The sequence below is a fragment of the Pomacea canaliculata genome, linkage group LG8 (assembly GCF_003073045.1).
Source record: "Pomacea canaliculata isolate SZHN2017 linkage group LG8, ASM307304v1, whole genome shotgun sequence".
In the NCBI taxonomy this organism is placed as follows: Eukaryota; Metazoa; Mollusca; class Gastropoda; order Architaenioglossa; family Ampullariidae; genus Pomacea; species Pomacea canaliculata.
Window position 1 is genome coordinate 21,432,154 of NC_037597.1, and position 16,907 is coordinate 21,449,060.

The 16,907-nt window shown below is 36.9% G+C and overlaps 1 protein-coding gene across 9 annotated transcripts in view; it reads right to left on the reverse strand.

The window, feature by feature from the left end:
• Nucleotides 1-166: 166 nt before the first annotated feature.
• Nucleotides 167-16,907, reverse strand: part of LOC112570162 (protein unc-79 homolog) — a 42,112-nt gene continuing 25,371 nt past the window's right edge. For 7 of the 9 annotated variants that reach the window (XM_025248445.1, XM_025248449.1, XM_025248448.1 and 4 more), the window contains 23 exons: nucleotides 16,663-16,745; nucleotides 16,052-16,094; nucleotides 15,636-15,818; nucleotides 14,978-15,122; nucleotides 14,335-14,489; nucleotides 13,927-14,127; nucleotides 12,792-13,200; nucleotides 11,532-11,709; nucleotides 10,849-11,091; nucleotides 10,364-10,402; nucleotides 9,859-9,974; nucleotides 9,577-9,662; nucleotides 8,929-9,168; nucleotides 8,391-8,501; nucleotides 7,640-7,744; nucleotides 7,180-7,359; nucleotides 6,633-6,808; nucleotides 6,200-6,389; nucleotides 5,780-5,830; nucleotides 5,216-5,356; nucleotides 2,715-2,792; nucleotides 2,170-2,214; nucleotides 167-1,326 (listed from right to left, as the gene is read on the reverse strand). In XM_025248445.1, the coding sequence (XP_025104230.1) occupies nucleotides 1,147-1,326; nucleotides 2,170-2,214; nucleotides 2,715-2,792; nucleotides 5,216-5,356; nucleotides 5,780-5,830; nucleotides 6,200-6,389; nucleotides 6,633-6,808; nucleotides 7,180-7,359; nucleotides 7,640-7,744; nucleotides 8,391-8,501; nucleotides 8,929-9,168; nucleotides 9,577-9,662; nucleotides 9,859-9,974; nucleotides 10,364-10,402; nucleotides 10,849-11,091; nucleotides 11,532-11,709; nucleotides 12,792-13,200; nucleotides 13,927-14,127; nucleotides 14,335-14,489; nucleotides 14,978-15,122; nucleotides 15,636-15,818; nucleotides 16,052-16,094; nucleotides 16,663-16,745 (3,378 nt within the window). In that variant the 3' untranslated portion in view covers nucleotides 167-1,146. The remainder of the gene's footprint in view (nucleotides 1,327-2,169; nucleotides 2,215-2,714; nucleotides 2,793-5,215; nucleotides 5,357-5,779; nucleotides 5,831-6,199; nucleotides 6,390-6,632; nucleotides 6,809-7,179; nucleotides 7,360-7,639; nucleotides 7,745-8,390; nucleotides 8,502-8,928; nucleotides 9,169-9,576; nucleotides 9,663-9,858; nucleotides 9,975-10,363; nucleotides 10,403-10,848; nucleotides 11,092-11,531; nucleotides 11,710-12,791; nucleotides 13,201-13,926; nucleotides 14,128-14,334; nucleotides 14,490-14,977; nucleotides 15,123-15,635; nucleotides 15,819-16,051; nucleotides 16,095-16,662; nucleotides 16,746-16,907) is intronic. The other 2 variants (XM_025248446.1, XM_025248447.1) reach the window with 2 other exon arrangements.

The window sequence follows — 16,907 nt, forward strand, 5'->3', positions numbered from 1 at the left end:
GATGAACCAAACATTCCCAAACCCATGCAAGACCAGAGAAATCCACCTTCTTCCCCACTTTTCTTCACACATCCATGTATGCATCATCAATGATAATTTGTATTTGTTTAAAAGTCTGGAGTTACTCTTAAAAGGAGGAGTGACAGAGAAATAGAGGGGAAAGAACTTTACACATAAAAACCTCCTTTATTGTCGTACACAAGTTCATGATAACTTAAGTTCCAGAGTGACTGGCACAAACAAAAATTTTCTGATGAAATGTTACACAAGAAACCTGTAAGTTCTGACAAATCCTGGACACATAAATGCTTATCTCTTCAACCCCTTAAAATGAATTCGCCACTTCCAAACATATTCCTGTGCAAATATTCTTTTTTTCTCCACTTTACTGCAGTATTCTGTCATTCTGAAACTTGTTTTTAATCAAGAGTCTCTGTTCAAAGCTGAGCTGATTAAGAAAGAATAACTTTATAAAATCTCTGAACAACATTTCAATCTATATCTCTGATTACACAAAAGAAATTAAAATATTTATCTGAATAAATATCAACATCTGTTACTTCTCACATTCCACCAGTTCTGTTTTGCAACAAGAAAACAGTTCAATCACAGTCTGATGCCTATGCCAATTTGTTCCTCGATAACATTGTAACACAACAGTTAAAATACCATCAACAGCATTAGATGATAAAGGAAAACAATTATTCACCAGACATTAAAGTCCAAACAAAGTAACCAAACTAGTAGGAGTAATCGCCCTTTGTAACACATAGCGTATCTTGGCTTCTACAGTAACTCCAGAATTTCAGCTGTCAATAAACATCGAAATGACAGAAATATCATATGAATCAGTGATTATGCAAACTTTACAAACACTGGCAACATTTATCTGTATCACATAAAACAGCACCTTCAGACAGGTCAGGACTAGTACCTTCTCTGGCAAAGAGAATTATAAAAAAAAAAAAAACAAGTTACTTAAAAAAAACTAAAAGAGGGTTATCTTAACAAGATTTTTATATGGAATTAAAGACGTATTTAACTTGTTAAGCTGTGATACTACCACCTGTCTGACATCTTGTGAAAAATCAATCTTAAAACAATGGCAGTATCATCTTTGTTATAGATGTCACAAAGCCTTTAATTTTAAACAACATATATCTGAGTAGCAGCAGCTGACTGGATTTCAATCTGCCCCAGTTTAAACTGGATCCGCTTTAACCAGGTCAGAAGGATGTAGGAGTTGAAAGAAGACTGGTCTTTAGTTGGGTGTGGAGGTTCCCAATTGAGGACAGTTTGCAGACGTACTTGAAGATGACCAGGAAGCTGTGTGAGCAAAGAAAATCCTGACACACTTCCGTTTAATATCAACCGTAACATGATAATAGCACGACATTGTTAAAGCTGTCTACATCATTTATATCTAGGTGAATATTTGAGGACTCTCCAAGCACCATGTTCTGGAGTGGGGGAGGAGCCCCTTATGTTGGTAGTTAGAGCACTTGAGTGTGGAGTAGGTCAATATGTGTTCAAAGTGTGTTTGGACCTGTGAATGGAAAACTTCCCCTGACATCCAGCAGTTGCTAAGCAGAAAATGAAATTTTCCATGTAAATTGTCTTTCTTTGATATTTTGCCAGAAAACCTATTAGGACCTTAGGGGTTACAACTGCTCTTTGACTGAACAAATTATTGTCCCTGGTCAGTGAGTTTAGCGGCCCTGGCTGCCAGAGCCCCCTCTTAAACCCAGGTGCATCCGCCCTAAAACTATTAAACACTGCAAATGAGACCTCAGCAGTCTTTTCATCAGTTCTCCCATGCCAAGACCACTGACCAGGGGCAATAACTTATTTGGTTAAAAAGCAGTTGCATCCCCTGAGCTAATAGTCGGGTCAAATTAAAGATGAAATGGGTAACTGGTTTGGAAGGCAGCGGAAAGAAAGAAATGGTGGACTAGTTACATTCACTGAACAAATGACTACTAAGCTCTGTGAGTCTACTTTCTACTGTAGCTTACGACTAAGCATGTTCTCATTTGCCTACTGAATGGAAGCTATTTCTATTTCTAGAAAAGTTTTAATGTTTGAAATGGCTACTAAGCCAAGGAATGTTATAGTCCCTTTAGTTGTACCTAGAGGAATTTAATGAATTAACAGTAATGCATATATTACCTGTGCATGATATGTATATAGAATCGGAGTCCACATTGGGAAAAGCTGAAACAAAGGGAGATGATGCCTTTGTGTCATGACAAACAGATTCTTGATCAAATGAGTCTTAAAAACCATAAAAGCATTTTTCTCCTATATTAACACACCTTTTTAACCAACAATTACGTTGCATAAATATTAAGCATATTTACTGACAGTGGCATCAAGACAATTTGGGAGACAATTTGTCAGGTAAGCAAAAGTTGCGTGTGGACCGCACTCTCAATGACTAATACTTCATCTACTTTCAATCAAAGATCTCCACGTCACGATCAAATTTTGTGCTATGCTTTTCATTGGTAGAAACATTATGCATTAACAGCTTATAAAATCACTGTAGTTGTTGACTGAACTCTTGAGAAAGAACCATAAAATTCAAATTTGTGTGCATGAAGTTATATGCCCATCACAAGCAAAAATCCTTTATAAGGAGGGAAGGCTCTCTCTATGCAAAAGATTCTGTGATCAGAATCAGCACCTCTGCAACAGTGGTGCAGCACAATTACCTTAGCAAGGACTGACGAGTTGCACTCCTGCAGTGCCTCCATCAGGCTCAGGAAGTGTAGGTTGACCATCTCAGCAAGCTAAGACAAACACACAAGACATGCACGATGAAAACTCTTCAGTGATAATAATTACTTCATCTCTACCACTCTCTGTCTTCTCTATCTTACACCTCCCCACACACACACGCCATCTCACCACCTATACCAGCTGAAATAACTAAATTCAGTTTTAAGTCTCAAAATTCAAATCAGTGACCTGTCAGTTTAATGATGCTTTCTGACATAGCATACAGCAGAAATATTCTAAACAGTAAAAAAGAAAGAAGGTAACTAGAAACAATAAAATTTCCCTGCACAGTTCTGATTCAAATGAAGTTGTAAAACGGCCAAAAAGGATTATGCAGAAGTGAAGGGAAATGATCCAATCTATTACAATATGTTATAACAAGGAAGCTATTGCTCTTGAATGTTAGCATGCAACTATTTTATGTCATCTTATTTAATCAGTCTCAAAAAGAGAGAAGAACAAAGAGATATGGTAAAAGATGTAAGATTGTAAAATGTTATGTTCATAACTGATGGTGTACAGAGTTACAGAAAGTTTTACTACACATGGAAATATATATATGTTTCATATTTAGGTGATCAACACACAACAAACTTGAACAATTAAAAAAAAAAAGAGATTAGATTTTACCATAAAGAGACAAATTACGACAGTCAATAAAAGTAGGAATGCAGGAAACCATATTGTGTATGTTAGTACAGAAACGTTAGCTCTGAGTCTGCAAGATGCAAAAAGCAAAAGAAATTACAAAAACAAAACCTCTAAATGATGCTACCCTTCTGCCCTCTGACATACAATTTAAAGTTGGAATTTAAGACTGCTAACATTTCCAAAGACATATAAGCATAAAGAAACAATATGCCTTGCTTTACAAATTCTAAAACTACTGGTTCATTCTCTCTGTCATCACAGTTGTTATAAAATAAACAGGGATCTCAAAATGTCAGATGCATTCTGATTTTCACACCTCTTGAAGTCAGAATAGTGACAGTAAGAAATTTACTTCTAAAAGCATGTAGGCATCGACAAGCTTTGAACAGTGCTCCATGAAGTAGAAAATAGAATGGCAGTGTCATTGTGCAGTGACATTTAACATTAAAAATACCTATTTATAATTATCACTTTATGCACTTACAACTGCAGCAGTTTTGAAATGTTTTATTCATTCATGCAAGAAGTTAAAACTATATGTTGGACACACACAAGTACAACAAAAAACAGAAAGAAATGATATGTAATATGTAATTCTTACCAAATTATCTGTAATTATGACTTTGGATTTTACCAATCTTTTTAAAGATGAAAGAATGGCCTAAGTTATGAGTGATGATGGACAAGAATTTTTTAAGTTTTTCCATTTAGCACACATGAAGGTGAACACCACACCTTTTTTCATGCAGTCTCTGTCAGTGCACTGCCATAGGGTTGAAAGTGCATTATTGTGCCAAAGTGAGGAAATACACATTGAACAATAGAAGTCATATATATGACCAAACCTCAACTGAAGCCCTGTCCTTTTGAATTGTGATCAAAAGAAAAAAATAAGTTTTGAACAGAGAATGTGGAAAAAAATAAAAGTCTTTTACTTACAAGGATCAACTTATTTTGCCAAAATTGTGGTAAGATGGAAAAGAATAACCATGTCTAAAACCATTTATAAATTCTTTCTTTCCATATTAAACTTTTATTTTTCCTTGACTTTATGTGCAGTTCTATTATTTACCTTCACTTTGCTGCCTGACAGGTCCCAGGAATACTACTACCTCCACTGTGTAGACAAGCATCTTTCAAGATGATGGCTGGGTGGATTTGGTTAATGGATGATTGATGGATAATGGATAACGATTGTGATAATGATGACAAAAAGGCATTTAGCGAAACGAGACAGCTGCTTTACGTTTAAACATACTGCCTGCAGTCATTTAAAAAAACCTGCATATATGTTGGAATTTAACATTGCTAATGTTTCCAAAAATATGAGTATAAAAAAAAAATAATGCCCTTCACTTTACAAATTCTCAAATGCTGCTTTTTCTCATAGTTGTCTCAAAATCATTACAAAATAATAAAGTCATGTTTAATTTAATTTTCTTTTAGTCATGTTTAATTTAATGTTTAAAGTTAAACCTATAAATTATACAAACGAGGCTTTACAGGGTTCATGTCTTTGTGACACCAGAAGTTTCAAAGGGAATTAAAAGAGTATATTGTGACAGTGCTACACTTTATTATGGCATCAAATATTGTTCCACATTCTGCTGCCATGGGCTCAAGATTGATTAATTCTGATGCATCCAAAACCCAAGAAAACCCCAACCAAGATGATAACATTCTGCTTACAGTCAGAACAGCTCAGATAAACTGTTCAAGAACAAGCCCGTAGCTCTGGTGGGACCACTCTTGGATAGGAAAGACTTTCAAACAAAAGGCCTACCACTTTGGAATGGGACAGCAGCTGCAGGATGCCTGGTGTCACCCGCGCCCAAAAGTCCATGATCATGGCGAGATCTGTCTGATGCTGTTCACTGCTTGGTGCATGAATTGCTGCTGCTGACTCACTGTACATCGTCCACAGCTGGGGAACACAATTCCAGCCCACAAATCAAGTTAATGGCTAACACAAATGTAATATTACCATTTCATCATTGCTATTGGCTGTTACAAAATGACCAGCAGAAGAATCAATAAAGCAGTAGTCTCCCTACTCGGCACACTTCCAAACCTGAACTCTGCTCACTGAAGCTAACTGATTTAAATTTGATGGCAGCAGTAGCTACCAAAATTAACAAATAGAATTGTGGCTTAATGTAGTCAGGTGCTACTCAACACCTTGTATTTGTAGAAAACAAAATTCTGTCAAATAAATGCAAAAAAAGGAATTTCTACTTCCAAGCATTTACCTATCATGAAATGAATGGACGATACAAGGAATACAATCCTGTCTGATTAAGAAAGTTTAAAAATAAAGTGTTAAGTACTTTTACTTCCAAGCACTTACCTGGCACAAAATGAATGCATGAAACAGAGAAGACATGTGCTGCACGGTTGCCTGAAAAGCAAATATCAAAGGTTCCTTCAGGTTCTAGCAACAATGCATCAAAGAGAAAAGCAAAAAATAAAAATTAAATTAAACAATTTCAAAATATGAAATTACTGCAGGATGTCAGCATCACCAAGTGAGGCCAGTTTAGTTGTGTGGACATTTTACTCTTATGCACATTTCTATGCTGCTTGTTATATAATGCATTTATTTCTAAAATCATAAGACATTTTCAAAATCCATTTGTGGCAAAAAGTGAAAAAAGCAAATATCAAACATGCAAAATACAAGTTCATATAAAGTTTATTTGACAAGTGGCATGCTGATACAAAATGCAGCATGGTATGTAGACCCATGCTCTACCTATCACACACTTACATTGGATTGTTTTGCAAAGCCTGTCATGATGACCATGACATGATCAGCGATGTGGGGGCTGGCCTCCAAAGGAACGGGCAGACAGCTGACTGGAGCAGAGCCCTCTGTTACAGCAGTGTTAGTAAGGGAGCCAATCAGTAGCCATGACAGCAGGCGGATGTGACCTATGCAGTCCTCAAACTCTTTTTGTCTGGAAAAAAAATGGAATCAAGGATCACTGTGACAAAAAAACTTGTTTCAACTGAATCCTATCTAATTACATACCAACAGCTTTTCACATGTCTTCCACTGCATTTGGCTTGGTAACATCACCAGAGAACACTAGAGTTTCAAAAATGTCATGCAAAAACAAGTGCTGCTGTGTGCTAGACAATAAATACAGCAAGCACATTCTTACCTGAATCAAACAAGCATCTTTCAACAGAGTACTCACCCCTGCTGCATGGCAGATGGAGGATGGTACAGCCAGGGGAGATAACGTGTGATTGCCCGCTGGTCACGGCCATTACCCCGAGCAATCTCCAGGGCAATGTACTGGGCAATGCCAGACTTCAGCTGACTACCAAGAGTGTCTTCATTAAGACTGCTGCTTCCTCCCTTTGTGTTGCTCTGGAAAAATGACAACAACTCGGGTCTCTGTTTCTAACACTCATTGGTTTATTCTATATTTACCGCACCAGACCTTTTTCTGTGATGCTATTTTTCTATCTACCAAAGTACAATAGATTTTCATTCAATCCTTGGGGTGAGGGTGTGGTGGTTGAGTATTGGTGCACAGATGAATCCAGATATGACAAATTCATGGGGAATATTTTTCTCTTCATTATACTTAATCTTTGATTAATCTGAAGTTTTAAATGACAGGTCTTAAGACATGAAAAATAGTCCATGACACCCTCCTTTAACACCCAACACAGTTATTGATTCCCACAAAACCTTAATACACTAGAGTTAAAAAAAAATTTTAGAAAGCTTCTCACTTTCACTTTTGTCAATGTCTCTAGGTCTTCGATAAAGTAGATGCAGTCTGGCAGATGCTGGCGCATGCATTCTGCAGCACATGTACTGATCAGTGTCTGTGACTGCGCAGTGTAGAGGGCACTTGCTTCTGAGAGAGAGTTTGTAAGGCAGAGTGTGCCTCCAGCATCCAAAACCACAAACTGATGAAAGCAAAGACCACTTGGTGAACTGAACTATAAAAATGTTAACTATATTGTATATAAAGTGAGAAAAAAGCTACACTGATTTGTAAAAATAAAATATAAAGCTACACTGATATATAAAAATAGAACAAAACAGCCAATTTTACAAAAAATAGAGCATTGATATAAAAAGGATCATGTCCAAGAATGAGTACATACTCAGCATTAAATATAATATTGTGAAAGTCACTCAGGTGTAACCAAGGGGCAGAACAAGTTTAAATCTGACTGCACTGACCTGCACCATCATAAGCAGGTTGTCATCAGGCACAACACTTTTGAATCTCATTGCCTGCACCAGTTCAAATATCACTGTTCGCGTTAGCAAAAGCTTGTCCCTTTCCTGCAAAATGTTCATACAACTCATTACCCACACATAATTAAAACAGCAGATAGAGTGGAACTAGGTACAATCTACAAGACTAAAAAGTCAAATGTCCATTAGCCTTGTGCAATTGTTGCATGGGAGATAACTGTAACTGATCAACATGGAAGGTGGAGTCCAACATTCTCTTTTAACTACTGTTCTGCTGTCTATATTCATGTTGAGAGCACAGGGAGTTTTCCACTCTCTGACCTGACTAAGACTTCAAAGCCCCCCTGAACATGACATCAAAATTTTAATAGAGCTGGGACTCATTTTAAAAAACGGAACCAATCACATGCTGTGAATAAGTGTGAGTGCATGCAGGTACAAGTTTACGAATGCACTCTAGCAATAAAGCAGAAGTAGTTCCCCTACTCAGCCCAATTAAAATACTGCTCACTGAAGCTAATTGATTTAAATGTGTGGGCAGCAGTGGCTACCAAAATTAACGAACAAAATGTAGTGAAGTACACAAAGCATGCAGGTACACTGTCAACCTTTTACCATAAAAACTGACAATAATGCATGTGGCTGCCACCAAAGTCTTTATGTGAAAATTTAGTCTACAGCACAGTATCTGATTTTTAAACACCACAAACATTATCATTGCCTGCACACTCACCCGGGTGAAAGCCCGATTACAAAGGGAGCAGATGTCAGTGATCTGCTGAAGCTTGAAGGTACAATTCTGGATAGCGAAGCTCAGTACTTTGGAGAAGGGTTCCAAAATTCCCTGCCATCAGCGACAATGATAAAGACCATGGGTACTGAGTTATAAACAGTGTCTAATATGGATCAACAATAAAGAACTCAGATATTGAGGTAAAGAGACAAAGTCTGATAAAATTTAAGACTTGATGTTACCATTAGTACCCTAACTGTTGACTCATGGCATTTACAGAAAGTCACAAATAAAGCAAGTAAACATGTACATGAATAAAATATAAATAGGCAATAACATTTAAAAGAGAGAATACAAAATTTGACAACAGGTTAAAAACTAGTAAACAAATTTAATGCAGAACAAGGACAATACACTTTTTTACAGCTATCAGCTTTATTATTAAATTCACTTTATTATTATTAATTTCTGAAAGTGTTAATCTGTCTCTTATGTCATCTTTCTATGAAGGCTCCGACTGAAGCACAGTAGTTCTTACCCTCACATTTGTGATGACATAGACCTTCAACAATGTGATGATGATGGTAAGAACCGGCTCCACATTGCAGGCATTGGGCAAAGCACTGGGCAGGCGGCGGAAGAAGATGTCAAACTGTGTGAGGATGTTGGTCCACATGGGGACAGAACTCTCCAGTGACACACATGACAGGTACGTCGACAGGTTGTGCAGCATCAGGGTCACTGTTTCTTGGGGCACATTTTTGCGTTCATTCAGGCCCTGTGGTATGAAGAAACATGGTTTATGATTGAACTAAGGTACAGAGAAATAGCTATGAAAAGGAAAGTAACATACCATTTTACTGGTCAATTACCATTAAATAGTAGGAATCTATGTTAAAATGTAAAATACTTGGCAGAATACATTCTATCTTTTACATTTTATGGCAGAATTATGTTTTAAAATGTAACTCATGGTAAGATATGACAGAAAAAAAACTTTTAAAAATGTTAAAATTACAGAGGCATGAAAAAAATCTATATTTAAGATTTAGATATTAGACAAAAAGATGCTAACTCTAGATATGTAACAACTTTGGTTTCACAATTTCCAAAAAGGTATCTGCTAAAAGAATTAAACAAACTGTTACTAGATAATTTTACATAAAGAAAAACATCAAATATTTACTTCCAAAAGATAAAGAAGAGGAGCATGGGATTGAAGCTCATTGAAGTCCATAAGCGCACAAGCCATAGTCTTAAAAAAATTGGGATCTGCAAGAAGTACAAGAAATACAAAGCACAGACAGAACAACTGTTATAACAATTCAAGTTTGGAAAATGATATTTATTCACCTGCCATAAGCACTTTATCAAACAATGGTTTGTACATGCCTGTCTTGATACATAAGTTTGAAATTTCACTAATTATCCATATTTCAACATAAAAGTTTACATAAATTCTGTTTACCATCAAGATTGCTCTGGAACAGCATAGGGAAAATGCCATTTGGAGCCATTTGGTGCAAGACACATCTCAGAAACTGTCTGGCAATGCTGACAGAGTTACCCGGAATGATGATGTTACTGGAAACAGGGGTATTAGTCCTTTTTTTTTTTATAGTTTAGTCAGATTTATTTACAATTTGTAAACTTCTACCTTTCTAAAAATATTTTGGCTAAATACAAATGCTTTTAGGCCTAATAACAAAACTTATGTTTTCTAAAGTTTTGAAAAACAATGTATAATCTATGATAATGAGACAATAGACATAAAAAAACAATAAGGCAGTGAAGAACTTAGAGGCTAAGAACTGCTACACTACATAAAATGCCAACAATAATTCAAATGTTTCAATCAAATGTGTAAGTACATCTGTAGCATTGTTTATTTACACTTAAGTTTATTAATCAGTCTGCCTGGACAACGTGTTCTATATTCTTCTTTGATATATTTCATGGTGCAAACATCTCACCTTTCAGCTTGCCAAGAATACTGACTGCTTGATGCGACCCTGCAGGGAAGCAAAAAAAGAAAAAGTTAACTGCTTGCCTTTCTGATTGTTTTATTATTATTCTTATTTTATTTAAGACCTATGAAATAATCTTGTCGAATGAAGTAAGTTTGTTATCACTCAGAGATTTTCTCCAAAAGACTAGCAAATTTAAACATTAAGATATTTCAGTAGACTGCCATTGGACATGAACATGCATTACCAAGAACTACTTGGACATAAGACCTTGCTGTAGTTGGCCATTTGTGAAGACCAAATGAAGCCTCGTGCACTCTGCTGAAAATTATTTACATAGTCCACCCCGAAGTAGAAAGAAGAAAAAAATATCCAGTAACAGTTAAGCTCATGTACGTTATATAGTAGCCAATATAGTAGCTGAGAAACAGATGTTTGCGGATGCATCAAGATGAAACAGTCATCAGGAAATTTTTTTTGTTTTTTGTTACCTAGAAACACACTGCAGCATGTTCAGCAGCATGGGGGTGGCTAAGGTGGGTTCTCTGTGAATGAAGGTGGCGAGGACTGTGATGCTAAGGCCAATAGTCTCATCATCATACTGCTCAAGAACAAGGTTGCATTCACTGCAGCGCTCTACAATAACATTCTCTCCACACCGAGCATTAGATATCGGCTTCTTGTTTCCACCAGTTTGAGTCTTGGCTAGAAGTTCTGCTCGTCTTGCGCGACGACTGAAAGATGACAAGAGGATTTTTTTTTATCATATCAGAGCTTTTATGTCCTTTTATCACTTTTTTAATTATTTGATTACAGAAAACAAAAAGCAAAGAACTATTAAAACAAAATATGTATACTAAAACTGCGGCCCTATGCTCCAATAGGGATGAAAAGGAATAAGAAAATAAGAAGAAATATATTAAAGGAAGTCTGCTTATTCATTTTAATGTTTCTCACTGTTACTTCTTGCACTTAGTTCAAAGGTATGCTAACACAGAGTAACATTTAATTTAAAGGTTTTATATATATATGAATTATATTCTTAAAATATGACTTGCATATTCTGTCATGCATCAAGAGGAATGCAACTTTCAGGGTTGTTTTGGGTTCTTGAAATTGCTCTTGATATCAAAATTTTAAAAAATAATTATAGTACAGACTAAACTAAGACTACCCTGCTGGTTTTGCTGCAGAACAAGATGCTTCATCGTGGAGTTTGGTTGCTGCTTCATACAGATCTGGAAACTTCCTCTGAAGTTCGATTGTGGTTAAGCCAGTCTTGCGCTCTTTCCGCTGACGGAAGTTGGGTTTAAGCACCATGCTGGGCCTGCTGCCTGACGTTGCACCTTCATCTGTCATGTAAGTAAACATCTTACTGATGTAATGTGCACAAAGATTATTTTAGTAAAAGAGTAATGAAGGGTAAAAAGACTGTATCTGTAATTCAAAATTACCTTGAAAAGAAATGCCAAGTAAACAAAAGAAAGAAAAAAGTCTACAATACACACACACACAGAATAACAGGAGCACTAATAAAGCAACAACAAAGCTTCTAAAGATCCAAAAGTACATTATAACCAACAAAACAATTTAGTCATTTCCTGCCAAACCTTAAAGCTACAAGTTAAATCAATAAAAAAAACTTTTTCTGTACTACTATGAAAACGATTAAATATTGGCTTTTCCCTGACTTTTGAGTGACTTTTTCCTGACCTTTTTCCACGATAAACTTCATTTGTCCAGTCCACGCAGTGATACCATAAACATATTTTGAAACTTTCAGGAGTAACATACTTTTATTTGTCCAAAAATACAAAATTATTTGAGTGCACTTCAGCATCACCATGGAATACCAGAGAAAATAGTAGAATCAGAAAAAAGCTAGTTATAGTAGTCATCAATTTCTGGCTCATACAGAAAAACAAACAAGAGCATTCAACCTCAAAAAAATTTTTTTAATTCATTCTTCAAAAAATAATCAATAATCAAATAATTAATTAATTATTTTTTACTTTTCCCTGACCTTTCCCTCACTTTTAATGATATTCTTCACCTACTAACTTCCCCAGGCACTGCATGGAAATCATTTTTTGAAATATACTGAATATATGGACCCTAAATCCAGTTAGCTTGTGCCAAACATCATAGGTACAAGCAGAATCAATCAAACAATACAGCTTACCCCTGCCTATCCTGTTCTTTCTGCTTCTACCTTGATACTTTACCTTGCGTTTACTACTAATTATTTTCATAGTACTTAATTACTTCAATCACTTAGCTTATTTTTTCCCTGTAAAGGGCTAAATGTAAAAAAAGCATTTTCTTGCTTATTTTACTTCTCGTTAATAAAGAGTTATCACTGTCTATCATTCACACATGAATTTCCAAATTTCCTCACTCCTGACTCTCCTTTTCATCCGTCATACACTCTCACCTGTTTCACCTTTGCTTTCTTCTTGCGTTGCATCACCACCTGAGTCTGTTGCTCCGTGGTGACGGTCCGATTCTGCATCTGATGTCTGAGTCTTCTCGCTCTCCTCAGAGCTCTCCCCTTCTGAAGCTGCCTCTCTGCTGTAGTCTGATGTGGTTCCATCTGCTCTGGCACTTTGACTAGAGGCTTCTGTGGTGCTGCTTGCAGCCTTCGTGCTTCCTGTCTCTTCAAAGCTTTTCTGGGACTTTCCGGGAACTTCAGTGTGCGACTTTGAGAACTCATGGAGCTGCTGCGCCATTTTCCTTTCCACAGCTGCTGACTTGGGTGATAAGGCTCCAGGACCTTGACCTTGCTGTGAATGTTCATGGTGTGAATCATCTTTGGGAGACTGCAGTCTGACAGGCCCTTTCTTCTGCAAAGGCATAATCACTTCCATCACTCACTTTGTTTGAAATGGAAGTCCAACAGTCATAAAATAAGAAATCATTGGGGGGTTTTTTTAATCAAACTTTTTAAGAATTAAAATAAGAAAAATTCCAAACAAGTAAAATTCTAAATGTCTGGAATCCCAAAGTTAAAAATGTTGTACTAAACATAAAAAAGTAAAGGTCGGCCCTGAACGTTTCAGGCCGTTGGGGAGTGAGGTGTTACAGACCTCACTTTTCTCAAGGCCAATTTTATGCCAGGAGAGTGCCCATCTCCTCTTCCTCACTGCCGTACCCTCCCCAGCCCTCTATGGAGGCAGGTACCTTTCCTGCCAACTGGGGAAACTGGGGAAGTTTGCTGTGCTACTTGGGTATTTAATCATCACAGCTCTCAGTTTGAACGCCAGCACTCTAACCACTTGGCTATCCACTTCCCCATCCTACTGAACATAACACTGCGTCTAAGGTACAGTAGGTGGAATCAGAGCTCAACCCTCTCCTTCCACCAGCTTTCCTTTTCCTGATAACCAGGTATCCTTTTCTGCTGGACAGCTGCTGGGTAGGCAGGGACACTAATCCGACCATAGGCCTGAGCAGATCTCAACTGTTTATCTTTTATTCCACAGAACAACACTAAGCACCATGCAATGAAGCCTCCCAAAATATTAGAAGCAAATCATTGCCATCATCATCATTCATCATCATCATCCCACCTCTAGCTTCTTCTCTTCCTTTGATGACACAGCTTTCACATCATCATCAGCAGAATCTGGCTCTGAGTACTCTATAATCCTGCGAGGCTGCCTGCCCTTTGAAACTCTGCGTACACCATCTTTTTTTCCTCCAGGGAGAGTAGGGGTGCACTCTGCATCTGACATCATACCTTCACTGCTTTCTGCGCCATCTGTTTGCCCCTGGAAAAGAAAGATACTATTAGTCCTTTAATGAGTGATTGACAGTAAATAATGCTGAAAGTACATACACAATAACTTCATCTCTTACTACTTCATTAGCATCATCGTCAAGTAAGGACTGATGCAAGCATTTTCTTCTGTTCATGCAAAGATCACATCTGCAAAATGCAATTTAAGACTAATTTAAGTGAACAAGAAAAGCTTTACCTTCAAATACTGAACAGAACTGGCTGATGGAGGGGAGCAAACATTGACTGTGGCTTTATCCTCTGGCTCCTCCTTGGAACTGGAAGGGCTCTGTGGCGGTGTGTCTGTTTCCTGAATGTTCTCCAAGTCACTGATGGACATCTTGCTTAAGTCAGCTAGGTAAAACAGCAAACAGATGTCAATGAGGAACAAATATAACTTTCCAGATTCATCAATAATTGTGAAGAAATTATTTAAATTCTCTTAAAAGCAAATACAACAATCATTCAGCATGCTGGCATTTAGGATTTTATCACATACAAAAGAAACAGGAAGAGAAAGATTGAAGGACAGAGAAAAAGGAAAATCCTCAAACTTTCCTTGATGTAGCTTCCTTTACTTTCACATTCTTATGGACAAAGTCTTGTGAATATCAATCCAATGTGATAACTAAAACTAGTTTTCTCTTTACATTAACATTGATGTAACTTTGCAGGGAACATATAAACTGGGAAAAAAATAATAAAAATCTTTCAAAATACTCATGAAATAGTGTATGCAAAATGTGCTTCAAAATTATTTTAAAGCAAAAGGTCCCAAGGCCTCATTTTTAATGGGAAATAAGCAAAATAAAGTAAGAGCATGACACAATAAGTGCCCTTACCTTTACTTCTGTGCACTGTTGGAGTAGGCACAAGGAAGCTATCATCTGTTTTGCGGCAGCGATGATGCTGAGCCTCAACAGTATTGATGACAAGCTGTACAAGCGTCTGGATAATTGCTGACACAGGTGAGGTGCTAATCTGGTACTGCAAAGTCACCCACAATGCCCTCCATAGAATAATAATGACACAATACAGTTTCAGTCAGATGTTTTTGTGGCTACCAAACTCTGGACTCATGCAAAACCTAATAAAGAGTTTGGACAGTATGGAAATCTAACCCACTCAGAATATTTCTTAGAGAAAAGGACCAGCAATAATTAAAATTTTAACATTTTCTGCAATAAAATTTAAGAAATTAAATATGAAGCCATTTTCCCTTACGCTGAACACATCTCTTTATGTAAAGTTCAAATTGAAAATTGTTTTGCAAAAGTTATTCTACTGTATCAACCGTTTTCTGGACAAGATAAAAAGGGTTAATATGCTATGGGAACACAGTAAACTAGCTACAGAACACGGGTGCTTCTTTAGCACAAAAACTGGTTTCTCTGTAATGCTCTGAAGTACAAGGTCATGGCTTTATCAAGATGAAGAATTTAAGGTTCACTGAAGTCAACTTGTTCTTTTGACAACAAATTGCTCTTAAAACGTCCTAACCTTGTATAGAATCACAAGGAAAGCCCGCAGCCATGACAGACGAGTGTGGGGTTCAAGGTACCAGAGGGTGTAGTTTGGAGGCTGGTAGTCAGAAGCATAGCGCTGCGGAGATGGACTGTACTGAAGAAGTAGCAGTGTTATAGGCAGGATGGTGTTTCCCAGTTTGAAATTACGGTCTAGCACCTGAAATAGTTACATGCATATGAGTGTGAGTGAATATCAAATGATTTAGTCATTGCTTTGATCAAAAAACAATTAGCAAGTTGAAGAAGGTGTGAACTAACATTCTGCAAATATTTAACACTACAGAACTTTACTACTTGCATTATTATTTTTTTTGTTTTGTTTTGTTTCATTGAAGTAATCCATAAACTCAGGCTGCAACTAAAAATATGAGATCACAATAAATGACTTACAAATGGGACCCCACTGATAAATGCATTGAAGACAGCTGAACATCTGAAATAACACAAAGCAAGTTATGAGAGAGAGAGAAAAAAGCAGACACTAGGGAGAGGGAGGTTGTTGATTACAAATAATCACTTCAGAGAGGAAAGAAAAGAGAGAGGAAAAATAATAACATGAAAGACATAAAGTCCAAACAACAAAGGTAACAGTGCTACATACCAATGAACCAACAGTTAATCCCACAACAAAGTAACACAAACATCCACAAATGGATGACGCTGTAGAATATAAAAAAAGTATGGATAAAGATAAAAAACTAAGGAGTGAAAATGGAAAAATTAACTAGATTAGAAAAGATATTTGTTATAGAGGTGGGTTTTCAGACCAGACTTAGAAGCTACAAAGAGAAAGGGGCAGAGAATTCCAGACAAAGAGACTGGCAAATGTCTTGTTGGATGTATGGCACAAAGAAAAGGTCAGAACAAACAGATGGAAGGGTCTGAATTGTCAGATGTCAGTAGCTCTGACAGGTATGGTAGCACAGTACGGCAATCTTATAATCAATGTGAGCTCAAACTAGCAGCCAGCGAAACCCACAGAGAAGAGGTGTAGCACATACCTTAGTTTAAAAGGTGGAACACTGAAAGACTTTTCAGTCTGATTGTAGCCAAGTAACACGTTCAGATGACGGAGCACCACATTCTGAAAGGGAATGTTCAAGAAAAAAGGAAATTAATAGCAAAGATAAGATTAATTCCAATGTCAAACTACCAATGTCCAAAATGCTACAAATTAATCTGCATATTTTGAGACTCACTCGACAGTATGTACCACACTAGTTCTCTCCATAATTTTATCGCTTTG